The 22,912-nt window shown below is 43.8% G+C and overlaps 1 protein-coding gene across 1 annotated transcript; it reads left to right on the top strand.

The window, feature by feature from the left end:
• The first annotated feature begins 982 nt into the window (after positions 1 to 982).
• Positions 983 to 22,251, top strand: CHMP4C (charged multivesicular body protein 4C). Its single transcript, XM_066578492.1, has 5 exons — positions 983 to 1,327; positions 11,486 to 11,663; positions 16,510 to 16,624; positions 19,176 to 19,284; positions 20,809 to 22,251. The coding sequence occupies exons 1-5, from the start codon at positions 1,123 to 1,125 to the stop codon at positions 20,874 to 20,876; spliced, it is 675 nt and encodes a 224-aa protein (XP_066434589.1). The 5' UTR covers positions 983 to 1,122; the 3' UTR covers positions 20,877 to 22,251.
• Positions 22,252 to 22,912: the final 661 nt, after the last annotated feature.

Genomic DNA, 22,912 nt, shown 5'->3' with positions numbered 1-22,912 from the left:
CAGAATCAAGCTCATACCATAAATAAAGCATAAACCAACCTCAGTACATATATACAATACCAGAGCCAAGCTCATAACTATAGCCCCATAACCAAGTTCACAGCATAAATACAGTAGTAAACGTTGACAGCGGTGCATCGGAGCATCAGAGGGGTGGGTACAGAACCAGCAGGAAGATGATTCAAGTAGATCCATAAGATGCTGCCACCTGGATGAAAAACATAGTGTGGACAGGTAGACCTTACCGTGGCCATCATTCATGGCCAACCCTAGCCACGTGCAACCTGTGCAATTGCACAGGGCACTGAGCACCAGCTGGCGCCTTGTGTGACCACATGAGTTGTCCATAGATAAGGCCACCCCTAGGCGTACCGTAAGGGTATGGCAATACAAGGTAGGTCTGCTGTGGACTTTCTGTGCAGAGATCCGCAGCATTTACAATAACGGCAACACGGATGGGATTTACATAAATCTCATCCACATGCTAAGGGACAAATCCCCACGAAATTTGCACAGAAATTGACCTACTGTGGATTTTGCAATGCAAAGGGTGAAATCTGTGCCACATTGCCGTAGTGAAATTAAAGACAAGAAAACGCACCATCTGGCGAAAATTTTGCAACTGTGGATCGTCTGCTGCTGAAAATCCACAGCTAACCCCTGCGGTGCAGAACCCGAAGTGCCACTTTAAACTGTCTAATTCACATATAATGTAGATGATGCACAAGGGGGGTCTGCAGACCCAATAATCTTGTGAAGCTCATGTCCTGGAGAAATCGGAATGTTAATTATTATCTTTATTTACGTTTTTATGCTCTAACAAGGAGCGAGGAGTGAAGGAAACTCTGATCAATCAGTCAGTAGATGCTATTAGTAAGGTGTGAGATTATCTTCCAGGTATTCAGCTATGTCACAAGTCACTTGACTCTGTTCTTGCCCCACCCATCATGCCAGGTTAAACTACTGGAAGTTGCCTTTCGAGTTTTACTTGACAGGATATGACAGGTGTCTGACTACCCGATCACAGCTCTGTATTTTTCTCCTCTGCATTCAGAGCTCTTGCTGAAGGTTATTATTTCCTCCTGGATGGATTTTGTTTACTGAGGAAAATCAGATACAACAATGAGTAAGATCACCAAGCTTTTCAAGTCCTCTGGAGGGTCTGGTTCCTCTTCAAGAAGTCGGAAGGGGGGCCCAAGTCCTCAGGAAGCTCTATTCAGGCTCCGAGAAACTGAGGAAATGTTAACCAAAAAACAAGAGTACTTGGAAAAGAAAATTGAGCAGGAGCTAGCTACGGCGAGGAGGCACGGGACGAAGAACAAGAGGGGTAAGTGGTGAAGCCTCAGCCTGACCTCTTCTAGTAAATAATTACACTCAGGTTATAAAACCTTCTTTTCTTTCCATTCTAACAACATTGATCCAAGGACATCTCTACTTCTCATGACCACAAATGTACATTATAATATCCTGGCTTGTATTTCCTGCACAGAACTAGGTGAATGTCTCGTCAATATCTGAAATTCAAAAACATCATCATATGTAACATGGTAACATAGTATGTAAAGCTGAAAAAAAGCCCCCCAGGTTGATCCAGAGGGGGGGGGGGGGGGGGGGGGAATTACTGACTTCAATCTGGCAATCAAATAACTTCCTGGATTACTGAACCTTCTGAAGTATTCAGTGATATACTATGTAATATTGTATCACTCAATAAAGGCATCCAGGCCCCTCTTGAACTATTTTAGTGAGTTCACTATCACTACATCCTCAGGATGAGAGTTTCATAGTCTCACCGCTCTTACAGTAAAGAACCCCTTTCTAGATTGGTGTAAAGTTCCTATCTTTGAGTTGTCTTCTTCTACTGATGCCATACCAGGTCCCAGTGTAGTGAAGGCAGTGCTGGCGCCCGAAATAGGGAAGAGATGACTACATTTATTTTTTTAATCTGATCTGTCGGTGCCAAAACAAAGGTAACATAGCAGAAGCAGATCACTGTGACTACTGTGTAGTGGCCAGTGCTGGTAATTGCAGGCTCAGTTCACATTAAAAATCAGTGAGAGCTGCTCCCACAATACTAGGGCTGGCCACTAAACAGGGGTCGGAGCGATTTGCTTCCGCTTCATACCCATTGTTTTGGCGCTGACGGTGGACACCTGAACAGCTGATCTAGTTGGATCCCCAGCAGTGGACCCTAGCCAATTTACTATTAATGAACCTATTCTGTGGATTGGTCATTAATAGAAATACCTTGGAAAACTCCTTTAACACTGGGATTAACTATGGAGGCTGATTCAGGGAGTTTGCATTAATCATGGGGGATAATCTAGGGGCTTGGTATTAATCATGGGAGCTGATCCAGGGAGTGCATAGTGTGGCCGGCAGGGTCAGTCCTTTGGCCGGGAAAGATGTTGGGGTGAACTTAAGGAATATATCACGGGTGGCTCTATTATCTCCTCCCAACACATCCAAAGTATAGTCAGCCCAGCGGCACACAGAACCTGGTAACAGCAACACCGCTGGATAAACTTTTTTACCTGTTTTGTCTTCATGACGCCAGTACCTCTTTGTAGTAATTGGATTGAATAACAGAGTCAACAGCAGTTAATCTCATACCGCAGGCACGCGGTTTTTCCTTATTTCGGTTCCAATTAAACAGTCTTAGGCATTACAATGCAAAAAAATACACTTTGTCCAAGAATTCTTCCCTCAACAAGTTTGTATCCAAGAGTTACTCAAATTTATCCTTTGAACATCCACAGTCTCAGTTATCTCTCTGACTTTTTCAGGGGTACTCCTGTTACTTGTCAGGTACATACGACAACCACTCTCATTTTCTCTGTTACATTCTTTTTCCTCCCTCCGTTCCAATCACTTCCAACCTCCTCTTTACACAGTCCTTATTAGTGCTCACAATTAAGGTAGATGATCTGTGGTTCCATGCACTTGCCACCACTGACTCCAGGAGAACAGAATCTGATCTTCACACTCCTCGGAGGAGTGGCATATCATAGCCACAGGGATGAGCCCAAGACACGGCCTGGGGGAACTTCAGAGTTTCTGCCTCTTCCACACATGGTTCCCTTCTCCCGGACATCTCCACATTCTCCTCTTGAGATGCAGCCACTCTGCTCCTCCACGACACACACCTTCTCTCCTTCACTTCCCGACTACAACTCTCTTCTAACTCCTCCTCCAAGTCTGACTCACTCCTCACGTTATACACACTCAGCAAGTTAAAGAGACAGTACACACAAGGCTGACTAGACACACAGCACAGACATCAGTACACACATAAAGACACGACTGTACTACACATGAAAGAGACAAACACACACAGAAAGACACTAACTCTGGGCCACTACACATAGTAACTATAGATGCTGATCCAGAGGGTCTCTATTAATCATTGTTGGCTGAACCAAGGAGTCTGTATTAATGCTGACCCCTAGATCATCCTCCACAGTTTATACCAACCCCTGGAATAGCCACCACAATAAACTGAGTTCTGTATTAACTATGGAGGTAGGCCGATCCAGGCATCTGTAATAAAGGGGCTCTCAGCCATGTACATCTTTTTATTTTTAAAACTGGGGTGTGGGGAGTGCAGCTTGCTTGATCTGGGCACCTAATGACCGTGTACCGGCCCCGCCTCCTGGAGCGGAAATGGCAGACTTTATTGGTTGTCACCTGGATTGTCAAACAACTTAACCGAAGAGGACGAGTCATTAACCTTTATTTGCAGTTTTTTTTAGATCTATAAACTTTTGTATATACGGCAATAACAGACATTATTACCAGATAGAAGAAATTCTGGAAATGAAGTCTGAAAATCGGAATATTATGGTTGATCTAGAAGTTTTTCTCCTTCTCCTGTACATAATAGACACACGGGTTAAGTCAAGCTGGAGATTTCTCAGAAAGCGGTGATGGTAATATCCAGGTCTATTCTTAGGCCCCAGCAGGAAAGGCGCGCCTTGTTTTCCTTCTATTATGTGATTATAGTCCTTATATGCTACAGTAATGCTTCGCTTCGCAACCTCTGCTGGGAGAACCATCGCCTCCAATGTTAAGCTTCTAAGTAGTTTAATATCTGAATGTCTTCTAATGAATTATTAACGGATGTAGTTTCATAAAAATGAACTTTTTTTCCTGTGACATAGAGGACTATTTTTTAGATAATTTTTTACAGATTTTTTAAAAAACTTTGTTAGGGGTAAAAAGCTTAAAAAAGATTTATTTTAAATAATTTTTAGTTTACTTTTTAAATTTGTATATTTATGCTTAAATAAAGTACAGGAATGGGTTCTTCATTTTCTTTCAGACATTTTGATATATAATTTGTATAGTCTCGGATTACATAATGTAACGATGTAGATTGGCAAAGGCGGTGGGTCATTTTCATTACCGTATATACCGGCGTATAAGACGACTTTTGAACCCCGAAAAATCTGCTCTGCAGTCGGGGGTCGTCTTATGCGCCGGTAATACAAAAAAAAAAAGTGTAAAAAAAAAAAATCATTACTCACCTCCCCCGGCGTTCTGTCGCGCTCCGGCAGGATGTCGCTCGCTCCTCGTCCCCGGCGCAGCATTGCTTTCTGAATGCGGAGCTTGAAATCCCCGCTTCCAGAAAGCTAATACACACGCCGTCAGCCGGTACAGCTATTCAATGACAGCATTGAATGGCTGTGATTGGCTAAAACACACGTCGCTTCAGCCAATCACACTATGACATCATTGAATGGCTGTGATTGGCTGAAGGCGCACGTGTGTTAGCAATCACACCCATTCAATGATGTCATTGAATAGTGTGATTGGCTGAAGCCACGTGTGTTTTAGCCAATCACAGCCATTCAATGATGTCATTGAATGGATGTAACTGGCTGACGGCGTGTGTATTAGCTTTCTGGAGGCGGGGATTTCAAGCCCCGCATTCAGAAAGCAATGCTGCGCCGGGGACGAGGAGCGAGCGACATCCTGCCGGAGCGCGACAGAACGCCGGGGGAGGTGAGTAATGATTTTTTTTTTCCCCATTGTAATACCGGCGTATAAGGTGAAAGTTGGGGGGTCGTCTTATATGCCCCGTCGCCTTATACGCCGGTATATACGGTATATATATTGTAGGCAGTTAAAGGGTGGAGTTGTGGATGGAGTATATCTCCCTCCCAGGCTCTTGGTCTGGACAGGGTGGAGATCCAGTCCACAACTTCACCCTGGTTCTCAGGATCCTCAGCTGCAGGCACTGACTTCGTCACTGGGGCATAAAAGGCTGCAGCTCCCAGGAGTCTGTGTCTAACAGCTTGAGGTAGGATTACCACTTGCCTGGTGGACCTGAGCACCCTGTGTGGTGCAGATTTGAATGGACTGTGTCATACGGACCTTTTGTGTGGCTGTACAGCCTGACCGCCTGAGGAGAGGCATACAACCTGAGCACCCTGCGTGGTGCAGAAATTGCACGTCTTATGTGGACTTTGTGTTGTTTTGTTGGAGTGTGCTGTGCCAAATAAAATGGAAGTGAGTTTTACCCACAACTTGGAGTCCAGTGTATCGCTGCTGCCCCTCCCTGGAGGACAAACTATCACAATATATATATAGTTCTGTAATTTTTTAAAACTTTTTTTGTAATTGATTTTTTTTTAATATCTGTGACTCCCATGATGTCACCTCTGTGAGTCATTCATATTACCTTTTTTTTCAATTCCAGACTTTTCCACTGTAGTTGGGGCATCCATAGCTAGATAGCAGGGGAAGGAGCTTTAAGCCTCATGTCCCTGATTGGATTTTTGCTGCGGAATCTGGAGCGTGTGTCTGCCTCCGGATTCCGCAGCAATAACCCAAAATAGCGTTCTATGGAAAAACGATTCTTCATGCACATGAGTGGAATCCAATTGTGGTTTCCGCTCGCGGATGAAAAATCGCAGCATGCTCCATTTTATTGCGGCTCCTGCATGGGCGGCTTCCATTGAAGTCAATGGAAGCAGTAGTTCGCTGTTGACACTGTGGACGGGTCGTGGATTCCGCGGGAAGAGCAGGAGATAAAAAAAAAAAATCTGTGCTGCACATGTGCATCAGCCGGCACGTCCGCACATATCCACAGTACAAGAGAAAGAAGAAACGGACAGTTACGCAGGGTCACCGGACGCGAGCACGGGTGAGTTACCACGCGGAATCCGCACTTGCCGTCGACATGAGGCCTAAATCTTGCGCCGTATTTTTACCATCAGCCGGACTTAAAGCCCAGAACTTTAAATTTACGGTGCTTGTTCCTTCAAGTTAAATTGTTGACCCCCCTCTTCTCATTACTATGGGGATGCTGATGGAGTGAGGGCTGCACATGTGGGGCTGCCACTCCATTCATTTCAATGAGGCTGACAAAAATACTTGAGTGCTTGCCTGCTTGGCTACCTATGGCAGCGAATGTCCGCACGCTTGTGTGATCAGCGCTTCATTCAATCTCCTCCTCACTGAGACTGTCTACACACGGGCGAGCGCGATATCGGGACGTGAAACTCGGCCCAATATCTTGCTTGTGAATGTGTGATGTACCCATGGATGTGACGAATTTTTCAGGCAAAAACGCCTCACATCGCATCGGTGTAGTTTTGATCCTCTTGCAGGAAGCTTCACACCGCACTGGCATGCCATCATGAAAGGCATTAACCCTTTCTAATCCACTGCCTGACCTCTGAAGACATTATGATTTAAGGCTGTACAGCTCTGATGTTGGAAGACAATTGTCGGGGTTCTTTTACTGTATATTGCTAGGCTCTCTGTCGGAACCTATCCAATATGTCCCCTCATGCAGTACTGGCTTTATCCAGCATATAGCGCCGTTGTATAATGGCAGGAAAAGAGTAAGCCCCCTAGGAAAACCAGGATACAAATTGGATTGGAAAGGGTTAAAGGTCCTATTGAAATCAATGCGCAATGGTTCCTAGGAAAGCAAAAAGTTAGAGCGTGTCATGGGAAAACATCACTCATATATACAGTAAAACCTCTACTTACATTGGTAATCCGTCCGAAAGCAATCAGCTTTACCCGAAACTGCTGCTACTCGAGGTAATTATTTCCATAGGAATCAATGTACATCCAATTAATTTGTTCTAGACATTCCAAAAAAACACACCAAACCACATTTAATTGAAAATAAATATGGTCTTTAATACCAAAAACAAAAAAGTTAATGAATGAATATAAAAGACTACTGTAAAGAATAAATGAACATTTAACACGTTATTGAACATGTTACTGTGTGTTATCTGTGGTGTTACATAGGACTGCAGGTCACATCTACTACATCATCTTCATTAGCGTTATCACTGTGTTCTCTGTGCTGTTACATAGGACTGCAGATGACATCATTCTCTCCCCAGAGTTAGCACTGTGTTCTCTGTGCTGTTACATAGGACTGCAGGTGACATCGTTATCTGTCCTCAGCGTTATCACTGTGTTCTTTGTAATTACATAGGACTGCAGGTGTCATCGTTATCTGTTCTCAGTGGTATCACTGTGTTGTCTGTGCTGTTACATAGGACTGCAGGTGACATCATTATCTGTCCTCAGCGTTATCACTGTGTTCTCTGTGCTGTTACATTGGATTGTAATTGTGCTGTACTGTACTAGTGTATTGCCAGTCGCCGATGATGGAGGTGGTGGGTTACATTAGTTGCAGGAGGAGGAGATGCCGAGCAGGAGATCACGCGGGTTCAGCAGCGAGGTCGCGTGGGCTGCAACACGCCGGTGTTATTAGAGGCAACCAATGTTACTAGAGACAGAATTTTGGCTAATAAAATGGCCTTACTTAAAATCGGCCTTAGTAGATCTCAAGTATAGATTTTACTGTGTATGACTCGAAAGAATGGGGTTGATATTCGCGCGAGATGCACAAATCTCATGCAATTTTCTCGGTCATATGAAACCAGCCTGAAGGGGTGCAGAGAGACTGCATTGAAGAGGATGGGGAAAACGAGCTGCCCGTTCTCAGGATCAATTGGTGGTCTCAGCAGTGAGACCCCCACCGATTAGCAAGTTATCCCCTATCTTGTGTATGGGGGATAATTTGTGATTCCGGTACATCCACTTTAAAGGTGTAGTCTCCCAAAGACAACCCTTATTTATAAAGAAAAGCCTTTGTGTACGGCTGCCTTCACACTGGCAATAAAATTGTTTGATTTTTGCGCGACGCAGAAGTGTGAGAAGACGCAGAATTATGAAACCCGTGCATTTCAAAGACTTCATTCCCATCTGCCATGTTTTCTATCAAGCGATATTGCGACGTTTTGAAATCGCGGCATGTCCTATCTTTTTGCGTTTTGCTATTTTTTTTCTCGCCCATGTTTTCCTATGGAGCCTCCGATTTGTCGCATCGGAACGCCTGAACTTGTGATGTACGTGCGATGCGTTGTTAACATTAGCAACAGCTGTTGTCTATTGCGCTGTGATATCACACTTGCCAGTGTGAAGGAGCCCTTAGGTGGTAGTTACTGGCGCAGACATGTACCACACCACCTTATCATGTTTTGCACATGGTGTTGCACTGTTTTGGCAGGTTATGTGTTAACTATGTTTGTTTGTAACTACTGCGCAGTCCAAACAATTAACTGCCTGTTCTGCTATGGTGGATGTGGGTCTTGGGTGTGGACATTGTGCCTAGCGGTGTGTGGGTTTTGTCAAGGGTGGAGTCTGAGACTATAATTGGGTTTGCGATATAGAAATATCACAAGTAGCACACCACACTCCCAATATGGGTAGGAACCTGTTACATGATGCAGCAGCCACCTGGGTTTGGACCAAGTCCCAAAATGCAGCAAACGATGAAAAAGGTGGCAGCATCCAAAGGTGCATAAATATTTCAAGGTTTTTAGTCTCCCATAGCCAAAAGAGACACAACGTTTCAACCTACAATTAGGTCTTCATCAAGTTAACAGTTAAAGCATTGTACATAATTGAAATAGAAAACAGATGTAGAAAACATCGCAAGTTGGTGCTTTGTGCAAAGCGTTTTTACCATTAGAAAGTCCCATTGACACCTGCGATCGCAAGTGTGAAGGCACCTTAAAGGAGAGGTAAATTCTGCGGGCAGGGTTGGCTGCAAAGTCAACAGTGAAGAAATCAGTATGCATGCCAATCAAGAACAGGGCTGCGTGGCGCAGCGCTGAGAGAAATATCTGACTCTAGCAGATCATTTTAACACCGCGCGGGAAAACGTCAAAAGCAGATTGTAAAGGTACCGGGGACAAAACTAATTAGCGGTAAGGAAATCTCATTAGCAGCGCTGTAAAAGGTTTATCATAGATTGTATTGTGAAAACTTCACAGCAAGTTCCCTTGTGCTGTTCTTATTGAACGTGATGTCAGATAATGCGCTGGGAGATATGAGCGGTTATTATACTCCGCCGTCACACCCAGAGTCTGCAAACGTCAGACGCCACCAGTTGGTCTACTTATAAAAGACAAACATTTACAAGCTTAGTTATAGGAAAATGATCATTCTGTATATGAGTACAAAAGTCATGCGTTAGAGTAGACAATAAAAAGACTTCTACTATTGGTTGCAGCGACACTGGCGTGTACTTAGTTATCCGCCTTGCTTGTACACCTTCAAAGGAAGTTGATTAGCTGCTTGTAAGTGAAGAACCAGAGTGTTCTTGCTTGCTTTCCCTATAAGGCCGCCTGCACACGAACGGGTCGGATTCTGCATGCGGGAGCTCACAGCGGAATCCAACCCTGTGCTTGGCCGGCGTCTGCACGTACCTGTCTTTTATGTTCTCTATTTGTACTGCGAATGGCTGTGGTGAGCTGCCATCAGACATTTTTTTTTTCAAATTACTGCTCCCCCACGCCGCCGCTAGGCGATGACACAGAACCTGCAGCCTTTCCGCAAATATTAATTGCGGAAGGACCGTGGGTCAAACAGCTGTCATCGACTTCAATGGAGGCCGACCATGCGGGATCCGCACAAAAACAGAGCATGCTGCGTTTTTTTTCTCTGCTCGCAGAAATTCGAATTAGTTTCCGTCAGTGTGCGGGAAGAAGCGATTTTACATAGCATGCTATGAACAGTATTTGCTGCAGATTCGCGGTGTGGATGCCAACTGCGGATTCCACAATGGAAATCCGTTTGTGAGCAGCTAGTCTAAAGCATGGCATGGGCACCCATGGTAATCCAGGCTCTTCACCATTTACATGCAAATTGGTTTATTTCACCATGTCTCTGTGCAGTGATTAAAAACAGGAGGGGATCTAAAGAAAAGATTGTCTATCAACACATAATGATGACCATCCATCTCCTCTGCCCATTCAGAGAATAAAAGTGCACAGAAATTGTCACACATACACTTCCTCAGCACGTAACGTGGGTGTGGTCCTGGACTTTGAGGGTTAAATGTCTTCCTTCAGCTGCTTAGCTAATGACCTGGCTGGGATGAGTGACAGACAAGTCAGCCAATCAGCAACTTTCTTATGCCACTTAACCTAGCCCTTCCTTTCAGAGGGTGCCAGTTATACTCCTTGTATTCTGGCTCTGACAGGACTCTCAGCATACATGTCTGATTGCCTCTTTTGTACTCAGCTCAGCGCTCTGTGTTTTGTCTATCCATAGTCCTAGTTCGGTTCCTCAATTCCTCTCTGACTTCAAACTTTGCTATGTGCAAGCAGTAGGGTCAGACTTTTCAGACCTAGTGCTCTGCTTTGTGGCGGGTCCAATTGGGGAGGTTTAGGGGGTTCCATCCCATACTTTGCTGTTCCCTCCCGTCACCTGTCTAGATTTGCATCTAACAACTATTCGTTCCCCATATACACATTGTCCAGTCCTCCATAGTTATTGTCTGTATGGGTTGGCAGTCCGGGACAGACTTGACACCATACTTATTAAAGTTTTAAGCTTTGATTTTAAAAAATTGCTTACGAAAGGTAAAAAGAAAAAATAAAGAGACATGCAAAAAATGCAAAACAGGAAAATAAAATGGAGAAACACAGGGACTTACAGGTCGTTCAAAAGTCTTTGTTCCTAGGGGTGGATGGAAGAAAATGGAGCACATTCCATTGTTCAGCATACCTTTTTTATACTTTCAATTATATACTTGCCCACTAAGCAAATCCCTGGCAGCCAGGTAACAAGGGTTGAACCCAATGAATATTTAACAGTCCATTTTCTTGTACTTCCTCATCTCTCCAGGTGGTGATGGTGGCTGCTTTATTTGGATGATCCAAGTCACATCTGGATTCCTCTCGAAACCAGTTTGGCCAGACTGGAGTGACAAACAAATATAGGCACCATGCATAATGATATAAATTTGAGGTGACAGAAGTTCATATACTTAATATCTGCTGCCCACCTGCAGTTAAGAACAAAGACACCATGAATCTAGTTGCAGCTAGTAGATTACAACGCTATATAATACATATTTCCCTCATGCTGATGTCTACAGTTATTATATATGTGTAAAGCCTTGTCTGATAGGTGGGATGTACATTGTTTCTCTCTTCAGCTGCATTACAAGCATTGAAAAGAAAGAAAAGACTGGAGAAGCATTTAACACAAATAGATGGGACACTGTCCACCATTGAGTTCCAGAGAGAAGCTCTTGAGAATTCCCACACCAACACGGAGGTTTTGAGAAACATGGGTTATGCTGCCAAAGCCATGAAAACAATCCACAAAAACATGTAAGTAACACCCATGTATTCTAACTGTTAATCGTGTTTGTTCAAGAGGTAAGTCAGCTTATTGTATTCCAGTATATGCACCAAATGGCCACTTTAAAGACACCCACCTAGTAGCACATTGGACCTCCCTTGGCCTTCTGAACCACAATTTTGTTGTGGCAACCATCAACAGGTATCAGATGACCCAAGGAGTGCCAAGAAAACATTCCCTAAACCATTACTCTGCCTCCACTAGTCTAAACTGTTGAACCTCACAGGAAACTTACATCGGTTCATGCTGCTTACACCAAAGTCTGTCCCTTCCGTCAGCATGCTGCAACAGAAATCTGGGTTCACCCGACACCTCCTATATCTCTCATTGGTGTAGATTTTACTGGTGGATCTGAATCCACTGGAAATTCAGTAACTGTGGACCTTTGGAATCATTAGTATGTCCCTTCAAGGTAGTGGTGGGCCCTCTTGCCAACAGTACCCTTATGCAACTACACATGTAGTACATCCACCCCCAATCTGCCACACCATAACATCTCATAGGTAACTCATTCATTGTAGTTAAGTATGGGATGTTTACAAAGATGGAGATTAGCCATTAGAATGGTAATGGCTAATATTGTAATTAGTAATGTTACCATCAAGGCCAATATCTTTAAGAGGTAGAATTGTTGGGGACAGCAGGTACAAAGATAGGCTTGAGGAAGGAGGACCATGGGATGTCAAATTCCTTACCCAAATTTAGCAGTGGTGTTCCATATCTCTAAAAGACCCTGGGTCCTCTTTGGACAAAATAAGAATGTCTACATGGTCCTTTAAAATTGATGCAATGAAAGTGAGGTGAAAGTCTCTGCATTTTAACACAAGTCTTTATTCTACTGGCTCACCACTCGATAATTGCACACTTTCATTAGTGGTATTAGCCAACGCTAAGGATCGACCGGGCTCTCACCCTCACAGAAGGTATCAGATTCTTGTTTCATCTGGCTTGGCGTCGGAATGATGTAGGCTTGAGGCCACAGGACACTTTGCAGCTGTTCCAATCACAGCTGCTGGACATCGGACGTCCAACACTAGGCTCATCTTAGTATATGAAAACCATTCTTGGGTTAAACATTTCCCTCTGCTTCTAATCTCTTTATGTTGTGTCACACTACACAGCATCACCATCTACTGATTTCATGGTATGATGAGTTTGAATATCTAGGGCCAGGTCCTTCACCAGTTTCGAAATGAAGTACCAGAGGACTAAGTAAAGGTCCACAGGAAATGGTATCACCATATTTTGTGTTTTTTATCATGAAGCTATCTCAACCACTGACCTGCCACCGTATGGTTTTTGAAGGGTGGACAATTCATTATACACCTGTAGATAACAGAGAATAAGGGTAAGACTGAAAACTTTCCTCAGAGGGATGAGGGACAGAAACAAACACTCTTGTTAGAAGTTCAAGATGAATTGTGTGTTCCCGTCATTCGGTGTAAATTCAATAATTGTAATACCAGTAGAGTAGTGTCATGAGGAGTCCCTGATGTCAGCTTTGAACATGTGACTAATAACACACAAACAGTTGTACCATTCATGTCTATTGAGCACACAAATTCAACATACATAGTGCAGGGAGAAAAAGGAGATGTTAAGGAGTTAAGGAGATGTGATTGGAAGTGCAGGTTTTACAGGTGCTTTGCCCATTAAACAAAGGCACAAAAGTATGGTTACTGACAAATCTATTCTTCTTAAGAAAGATTGGTTAGTGTGAACCATGTTTGGTATTATGGAATAGTAATGGCTGCTGTATTGAGATGCTTTTGGAGAGTCTCCAAAAATCTCGTAAAGCATTTTGCTGACATACAGTTGACTCACTCTTTAATTTTATTGTTTGTGTAGTCTAATAGTAGGGCAAAAGGATTCTTTATGAATGAGTCTCTGCAGCCATTGTCTGTTGTTGGTGCACCATTGTAAATGCAGATTTGAATGACCTGTTAGCCTTGTATGTGGGGGGCAAGAATGGCCCAGCCGACCGTGGAATTAAAGTGCTGTGATTGTTGTCAGGCTCTCAGATGTACTCCTTGTAAATAAAATGTGGCATGTGTTATGGCCGCTGGTCATGAATGGCAGCATCCACTAGCTCTTCCTGCTGTCAGGCGTGGCAAACGCCGTGTCCCCCATGTTGTTTGCGGCAGATACCGGATCTCCTGTCAGTTTTCTGGACCACATAGGATGCACCTACTTGCGCAGTCTGCCTCTAGAGGGGCCAGCGCACACACCCAGCTTTGCAGTCCTCACCAATTCTGAAAGGTCTCTTTAAGGCTATTCTGCCCATCAAGAGTTACCTGAGCAATCAATCACCATACTATGTGAAGCTGCAAGTTTGTTTCTGTCTGATCTCCTGGTATTTGACCCATGTCTGAACTACCCAGCTTTCCTGACCTTTCTTATGCTAACCTTGGCTTGACTATGTTTACCTTCTCTGCTGCCTTGACTCTTGGCCTAATCTAAACTATGTGAAAGTATTCTCCCTGCCCTGACTACAACTACATCCCTGTTTACACTTTCTGATACTGCATTATGAAAAACTTGACCAAGACTATTTCTAGGCTAATGGTCTGCGGGTCCTTGCAACCAAGACCAGGTCCTGATTGGTGGGGTGAAAGGGTGAAACCAATGGATCCCCAGGTGCTGCCTCTGGATCTAGCCCAAAGTCAAATCAGTTCTGAAGCACAGCGGATCCACCGGTGCTGCTCTGACAGCCTGTGCCATAAACATTATTTTTCTAAGAACATTTGGTGTTTGTTTCTTGCAATTAGTATTGATTTGGCCTGTTATACGTTTGGATATTGACTTGTAGGGTAGCTAGCTTCCAGTAGATGGCATTATGGAGGATTATTTTATTGTTTACATAGCTTTTTCCCAGAGAGCACTGCATGGCCTACATTAGACTCTACACCCTTGTGATACTCTCCACAAGGAGAAACATTACCACCCTAGACTCAGTTGAGTAAAGGAACAATGTGAGTAGTAGGGTTCCCCCTTATAGGGAAGAGGAGGGACTGTTAAGTTCTGTTTGCCCGGCCTTTTCCCATCAATCAGTTCACAAGAAACATAGGGGGACATTTATCAAACATTTTACACCAGTTTCTGGCGTAAAAAAAGTTGCAAAATTTTGCGACTTGATGGTTTGTGCCATCATCTGCCATTTTCCCAAAAAGGAAGTGCGGCGTATTAGTAGGGGGAGTGGCTTCCCAGACCAGCACATCTATGTACAATTTATGCCAGAAACTTGTGTAAATTGTACCAGAAAAGTACACTGGGTTGGACCTGGCGGACATTTTTGTGCAGGCGCATAGATGTGCCAAACTATGCCTAATATGTGAAGAGGTGAAAGAAAAGTGGTGGAGCTACTTTGTGGGTGGATATACAACATTCGTTTGTGAATAATGGTACAAGTGTACGTGGGAGGCGCTGCCGGCCAGACGTGCACCTGAACAAGACAGGACAAGGAGTGCATGGTGCAAGGGAAAGAAAGAGAAAAATGGCTCAAGGCGCAACGACTCCAAAAAATGGTGATGATGGTGCAATAAGAAGATTTATTTAATATGGAGTATAAGCAGCAAAATAATGCGTTTCGAGGATAGACCTCTGTATCTACGTACATTTCAGATACCAAGAGCTACACCTGCAGCCTGGTCCTTTCCCTATAGCCTCCTTATTGGCCGTGCTGGCATGGCAACATAAACACCGTAGCCAGGGGCGTAACTAAAGGCTCATGGGCCTGGGTGCAAAAGTTCCGCTGGGCCCCCTCCCCCACCATCTGTACCTATACCCAGAGGCGTAACTTGACGATTTGAGAGCCCCAATGCAAAATCTGTAACAGGGCCCCCTAACTATAATGCTTTACTCATATTACTAGGCTCCCTATGTGGAGAAGATGGGCCTTATGGGCCCCCTAAGGGTCCTGGGCCCGGGTGCAAATGCATCCCCTGCATCCCCTATAGTTGCGCCTCTGACCGTAGCCATCCAGTATGTCATGCCTAGCATTTACTGAAGAAGAGGTCTATCTCTGAAACGCGTTATTCTGCTGGTTAAACTCCATATCAAATAAATCTTCTCACCGTTTTTTAGAGTTGTTGCGCCTTGAGCCATTTTTCTTTCACTTCCACCGTAATATGTGAAGAAGCATGTGCCGCTCCATATATTAGGCGCATAATGAAGCCAGGGGAAATAATATTAAGATCGACATTGGACATGCTAGTCTTAATAAATGTCCCCCATAGTGCACTGAGGTAGTTGATTTGTATCCTGACTTTTAAACTCATTTACAGCTACCTAGACATAAAAGTAAAATAATTGCTATTGTGACCGCGATATTTAGTAACCCCGCAGGAGCATCGGTGACAGTTCTTCAGCATTTACAGAAATTTTCAACTATATTAGTTGCGTTTTCAGTCGTTCCAGACTGGGGCGGCAATAGTGATGTATATGCTGTGTGTACGCTCGGATGCTTACGCCGCCTATTGATAAATGTACTCTGAGTCACCCAATAAAACATCTCTTAACTTGCTCATCGCTCTTTTTTGATCATTCTGCAGAATACAGATCGCACAAAACTCACAGCAAGTGCAAAATATTGATTCATGTCTGAGAAGTAAAAGCTCTCTGTTGTCCTCTTACCAGGAAAAATGCTATAATTCATGTTGCCCGCCAATGACCGAATTTGCAGTTTAATTAAGGACACATTCATTCTTGAATGGACAACCACAATAGAAGCTCTCGTGGCGACCTGAAGTTTCTATTTTTTTATACATTTTATAGCATTGTATTTCTTTATAATATGTGAAATGTTGTTATCTGCAGGGATCTGGATAAGATTGATGAATTGATGCTGGACATCCACGAACAACAGGATGTAGCACAGGAAATTTCAAATGCCATTTCTAACCCCGCTGGTTTTGGTGAAGAGTTTGACGAGGTAATTGCTGGTGGCTAAGTTTGTGATTTGCGTCTTTCTGTTACAGGAATTCTTTTATATACTTTGTAGAGCCTTCTGTAGAGTTGTGCTGCAGCGGAGAACGTCTTCCACTACACTAACCTGCACATTTGACTCAGCTGCTTCTGTTTCACCAACTTGTGGGAGTCCGCTCCTGCTACACTCAGTTCCCACATTGAAGAGATGAGTAGTGGTAAACCAATAGGGCAACACACAAAGGAACTTCCATGTTGCTTTGTCCTGGGTATTTTGTGTAATCCATATAGCTAATGCCTTACATTACAACTACTATTCCCAATTCCACTAAGTAATTTTCGTGAGCATGGATAATATATATATATATTGCAGTCGCCATCCTGGGACAAGAACTCTGCCCTTAAGTAGATGCATTTTCGGACGGGCTATGTGCTAAAACACTCTTTGTCAAAAACAAAAATCAAGCACCTAGGAGTTGTTTTGCTGTTAAACTGGGCATCCAGCTACATCTCAGGCAGATATACACATAATTAGAGTTGTGGTGTGATTAGATGAACGGTCCTGTCACCTGAGGCCCTAAAAGTGGTTCCCCCTTGGCCTATAAAAGGCTCTCGGAGGTTCCTTGTGTGTAGTGACCTCTTCTTCCACTTGTGTAGAGCTTGTTGACCACTAGACACCTAGAGAATTCACCCAGTTAATAGAGTTTGAGAGGGGCATATTATTGGAACGGGAGAAGCTGGTTGTATTGAAGAATTTCCACCTGGGCTGTTCTGACCAGACTCTTAGGAAATGTTGGGACCAGTAGAAGCGTGAGGGCACACATTGTGACCGGGCTCAGGTATAAGGAAACTGAACTGCTACAGAGTGGAACTGGGTTGTTTTCAACAATGAATTCCGGTTTAGTTTGGGCACTGATGACGGTCGTGTTTGTGCCTGGAGACCTCAGGGTGAGCACATCAATCCTGCCTTTGCTGTGGAGCGGCACACTGCCCCCTGCTGGTGTGATGGTCTAGGGGCGCCATTGCATATGACAGTCAGTCACCCCTAGTAGTGGTACGAGGGACAATGACAGCTCACCAATGTATTCAGGACATCCTGCAGCCACATGTATCTCTCATGGCGGCTTCCAAAAGGCATTTTTCATCAGGATAATGCTCGGCCGCACACACAAGGGTAGCACGGGAATGCCTTGACAACATTGTCACACTTCCATGGCTGCCCGGTTGCCAGATATATCGCCAGTTGAATATGTATGGGACCATCTACGACACCAACTTCAACAGCCTACGAGTTTGCACAATCTAGAGGCTTAGTTGCAGCAATTGCGCAGGACACCATACGGATCCTGCTTGCCTCTATGCCTGCCTGTATCACATCTTGTATCCAAGCTAGAAGCAGTACAATAAGGTACTAGAGCCTCCATGCCCGCCCGTATCACATCTTGTATCCAAGCTGGTTGGTACATGTAGAACAAATCTTTTAAAGGGAGCAGGTATAGGAAAGAGCTGGTTTAAAAGCGGAGTCCTCAGAGCACAATAAACATGAAATGAGGGAGAAACAGGGCCAGGTTTATATAGGAAGTCCAATCAGTGCAGGGTGCAGCTAATCAGGAGCTCGTTTGCAGGAGCAAGGAACTGGGCTAGGTTAAGCAGGAGAGCTGGCCAGCAGGCTGAATAGCTCACTAGGGAGAGACACTGCCCAGAGCACAGGAGTTCCCAGGTTCAAGCCCTGACAGCACTAGAGCCTCTATGTCCACCTGTATCACATCTTGTATCTAAGCCAGAGGTGGCCAACAGGGTACTTATCTGCAAAGCCTGCCTGTATCACATCTTGGATCCAAGCTACAGGTGGTCCTATAGCCTCCCTTTAAGTTGCTCTGATATAGTCACTTATATCAATGTTACAATCACACATAGGAAGTTTCATTAGTTTCCGACAACTCCTCCTAGGGGAGGGATTGTTTTTTGACAATGAGTGTACATCAGAATTATAGAGTTGGACGGGACCTCCATTGTCATTGGGTCCAAACCTCTGCTCAATGCTTACTAAATCACCACAAACATATATTTGTCCAGCTTCTGCTTGAAAACTTCCATATTAGTAAATCAGAAAACAGAGGGATAGCCATAATGTATTATATTATGGGCACTGTTGTAGATCACATGGCTGGTATGGTACATGGACAATGTGGTCGGTACTGGTACAGGCACTGGTATAGGTGACTGATCTTAATTGCCAGGTGGCTCAGACAACTCTCAGTCCAGTCCATACTGCATAGTGCCCATTCAAATTAATGAGCACCAGAGCAGGAGCCAGTCTTTACAGATTACTATAGATACCATCTTTCTGTATATGTATCAGACATGTGGATGCAGTGAGATGTTCATTTGTATTTACTGGTTCACTTACATATTATATAACCATTGATATGACCTGCTAGATAATTATGTTGCTCTAGCAACTTGCAAAATATCCCACATTGGTTAGTGTTACGCAAGTTACCAGCTTTACATAATTAGCTTTTAATAATGCCACTGAAGATTTTGCATTCTTGCAGGATGACCTTCTGGCAGAGTTAGAAGAACTGGAACAAGAAGATCTCAACAAACACATGGCCAACGTCACGTTACCAAGTGTGCCATCCAAAAAGCTGCCATCCAAACCAGGTAAGCCACCCTGTAATGCCCTATAAAGAAATAACACTCAGAAAACTAGTAAAGAAGAATGCAATGTATGCGCAGGGTATCCTCCCCAAGATTTCTCTCCATCTGCCCCCCTGTCAGTTGTATCCCCAGCAGCCTTTCTCTCCATCCCTCAGTTAGGTACCATACTGTATTGTTTTAGATTGGCATATAAATTACCTGCAGTTTCCCAGGAGTTGCACTTTAATATGCCACACTCTACTTCAGTATTATATTGCCCTGTGCTGTACAGTATGCCCCATTTTGGCCATCTACAGGGAAAGGTACTTTTCTACCCTTATAGAAGTGAATTGAAAAAGTGGAAGTGAAAAGAAGTAAAGTGACCCTTCCTGGACCCAGGAATGTGACCTTACACACTGCACTGGACCTCAAGTTCGGACCCTGACCAAAAATAGCACTTGTGGTGAATGTATTGTGCGTATTTGGTTTGGCGTTAAGGAAAAATAGCGTCTAACCTCTCGGGAGTCAGAAGTCAGGAAGCATTGGTGGTGAATCACTGTGGACTAACAGGCTTTCTTTAGAATAGAGTTATAATACTGGTATACACAGGAGAATATTTCATAGGAACCAGTCAGCACTATGTTGATCTCAGCATGGTGGTTGAGTCTAGAGAAGGTGTACCATATATAGTTGAGAAGACAGACTGTCCGTCTCCTACACGGGAGCATAGAGATCAGGCATTGTCATGGCTGCACTGTAGTGCCTGGTGCTGAACATTTATATATGGGACACCTTCTCTAGACTCAAGCACCACGCTGATATCAACAGGTCCTGTGAAACTAATTTCTTCTTGTGGGACCTTTCACCCAAGCCTGGAATTAGTCTACGCGGACATTTCTCCATTACAATGCTATCCCTATGGGGCTTGATTCCGCACCCATTCCCAAATATTAAAATTTGCGCGTCTTTACTTCAGGATTAAATTCTGCAATGAAAAAGTTTTTTTGCTGTGGAATTAAGGACATCTTGTGGAGTTGTTGTTGTGGATTTCTAACATACAGGAGATGCAATTCCGCAATTAAAGTTGGCGGAAAAAAATGCACTCTATTCTGCAAGACGTTCTGTAGAACACAAACCGTAATTAAAAACGCAACAAAATCCGAACAAAATCTCATCAGTGCTGCGCCGTGCGGAAAATTTTAGGTACTGCCACTTTTTCAAAAAGTAGGTGGGGCCTAGGATTAGGGGGCTGGCCATCCGCCACATATAGTATAATGAATGTCATGAGAAACCTACTCTGGCTCGTCGCTGACGTATTGAGAGGTTTGTGCCTCTAAATTAATTTATCGCTTGTAGTTGGGCACACTGTTTATGTAGCCCAGTGTATGATATGCCCGTCTGAGTAACCATGCCCCTATATCCCTGGCAAGCACCAGGGTCGTTTTATCATAAGGAGCTAAGACATGTCAGTGTTCCCAAAACATCACTGGGTCAAAATATCATAAACTAAGCTATCATCTCCTAACAATTTGAATTTTGTGTCCGCAGCATCGACAAGGAAGAGGGTGGAAGATGATGATGACATGAAGATGCTGTCCGCCTGGGCTACCTATTAAAGTCCGTGTTCTCCAACCGGTGGCTACGGAGCCGCATGTGTCCTCCATATTTGACTCCTTAGCTTGTATATAGTTGCAGATTGTATTGCGGATCAATGAAACCATAAATGCCATAGCGGTGATGAGACTTTGCACCAAGACCGTTGATAACGGGCTAAGAACCAAATCATCGTCACTTAAAGCACTTGACACTGTGGACTGGACTAACAAACAGCACAGTGGAGTCCACTTTATTAGAGACACCTGCCCTTTCCCAATTGGAGCTTCTCTGTATGGAAATTAGAGCCATGACTCCCGAAGTGCAGCGTGTCCTATCCCAAAGTGTTATCATGTGACAAGTTTTCTGCAAATCAGTTGTACTAAGTCTATATTAGATGGGAAAATCCAGTTATCCAAAGGGACTTCCAACGAGGCCTAGTCATAGGTAATAGACTAGCCGGGGCCAGGATTTCATACACTTGTAGGGTTTTCTCATGCAGCGGTCTGGGCGAGGAAAAACATCCAGCAAAAAGAGGATCCTGTGGATGTAAAGAACTCATCGATGAAAGGGGTCAGTGGAGGATGTGAAGAATTGTTTTGACAAACAGGTGGTGCACTGATAAGGAAATTATAGCTGAATACAATGCTGGGGTTAAACTAATGTGTGCAAATCCCCACCTTGACCTTCCTTAGCACGAATGAGCTGTAACAGCACATGACCACTTTGACGCCTTTGTTGTCAAAGAAAAGCAGAAAGACAAGACTTCAGCAGGCAAAAGAGTGCAAAAATTGTATCACTGTCCAGCGGAAAAACATCGCCTGGTTAGATAAATCCAAATTCCTGTTGCATTGTGCTGGTGGGAGGTTACAATTTGGTGCAAGCAGCACGAAGATAGGAAAGCATTGTCCACATCGTTACCCTATCAGATGCTGGGACTTCCAATAGCCTCAGATAGATGCCAAGTTGCCCTGCTGTGATTCTGGAGACCAAAGGAGGTCCAACGCACTACTCAATGGGTGTCTCTAATAAAGTCGCCATTCCACAACATATTGATCCCACGTGGGATTTGTCACACTGAACAATTTCTGTTTATTTAATTTGCTCTTATAAGTAACTGAATGTAAATGTAATCCATGTATTTGATATCAGTCCCATGTAGCTCTAGTCCAGGTTGGGGACCTTGGCTTTTCTACAGATTTGTACAGGTGTATAAATGGTATAAACACTGCCTCTATATATATATATATATATATCTCCATTCCTACTGCAGCTCAGGAAGAGCAAATCTTAGACCGACCCTGCAATACCTGTGTTGCAGTTTATTTTTGACATTATTTCTCATCAACACAGATGACAATTTCCTTTTCCGCACATTAATAAAGCTCTGTAAATGTGCATTGTACATGTTTAAGAGAACCTGTGAAGTCCCCACTAAGTTATGGTGCTGTTAGGGGACGCGACATGGAACCAAGCGATGTATTTTTTATAGTCTCCTGCTTTCTGGACCCTCACAGAAGACCGCGCCGGAACTGCACATCTGACTCTTTTCACAGGGCCATACACACTCTCCCATACAAGTCTATGGCACTCTCAAGAGAGTCAGATATGCAGTGTCTGAGCGATCTTAAGTGAGGGATGCCACTGGATCCAGGAAGCAGGTGAGTATATATATAAAAAAAATCACCCGGAACGCTGTCGTGTCCCTAACAGCACCATATCTTATGGTATTGTTTATGGTGCAGTAGGGATGTGAAAAGTTCCGTTTAACTGCTGTAAAATAAGCTATAAAGTACTCTTGTGGCATTTAATAGAGATGAAGAACCAACCTGTGGAACCCAAATTTGGGTTTAACTTTTTACTTTTTGTTTCTTCCATAGCGGAAGTTCATAAAACCCCATAAAACTAGTATTGAACACTATCTAAGAGTATGGTGATAGTGGCAGTAGTTCTTCAATGGATGTGGCTCAGTGGTTAGTACTGCTGCCTTAGATTCAAATCAGACTAAGGACATCTGCTTGGAATTTAAAGATACTTTATACTGATGACGTCCTCAGTC

This window comes from Eleutherodactylus coqui, chromosome 9, assembly GCF_035609145.1.
Source record: "Eleutherodactylus coqui strain aEleCoq1 chromosome 9, aEleCoq1.hap1, whole genome shotgun sequence".
In the NCBI taxonomy this organism is placed as follows: Eukaryota; Metazoa; Chordata; class Amphibia; order Anura; family Eleutherodactylidae; genus Eleutherodactylus; species Eleutherodactylus coqui.
The sequence above is the reverse complement of the archived record's forward strand: the minus strand, read 5'-3'. Positions and strand labels throughout refer to the sequence as shown.

Excerpts from the sequence above, each read along its gene's own strand:
- CHMP4C (XM_066578492.1), top strand. The coding sequence starts at position 1,123 with ATGAGTAAGATCACCAAGCTTTTCAAGTCCTCTGGAGGGTCTGGTTCC. Across the intron at positions 11,664-16,509 it reads AAAACAATCCACAAAAACAT|GGATCTGGATAAGATTGATG; the intron begins GTAAGTAACACC and ends TGTTATCTGCAG. Across the intron at positions 16,625-19,175 it reads TTGGTGAAGAGTTTGACGAG|GATGACCTTCTGGCAGAGTT; the intron begins GTAATTGCTGGT and ends GCATTCTTGCAG.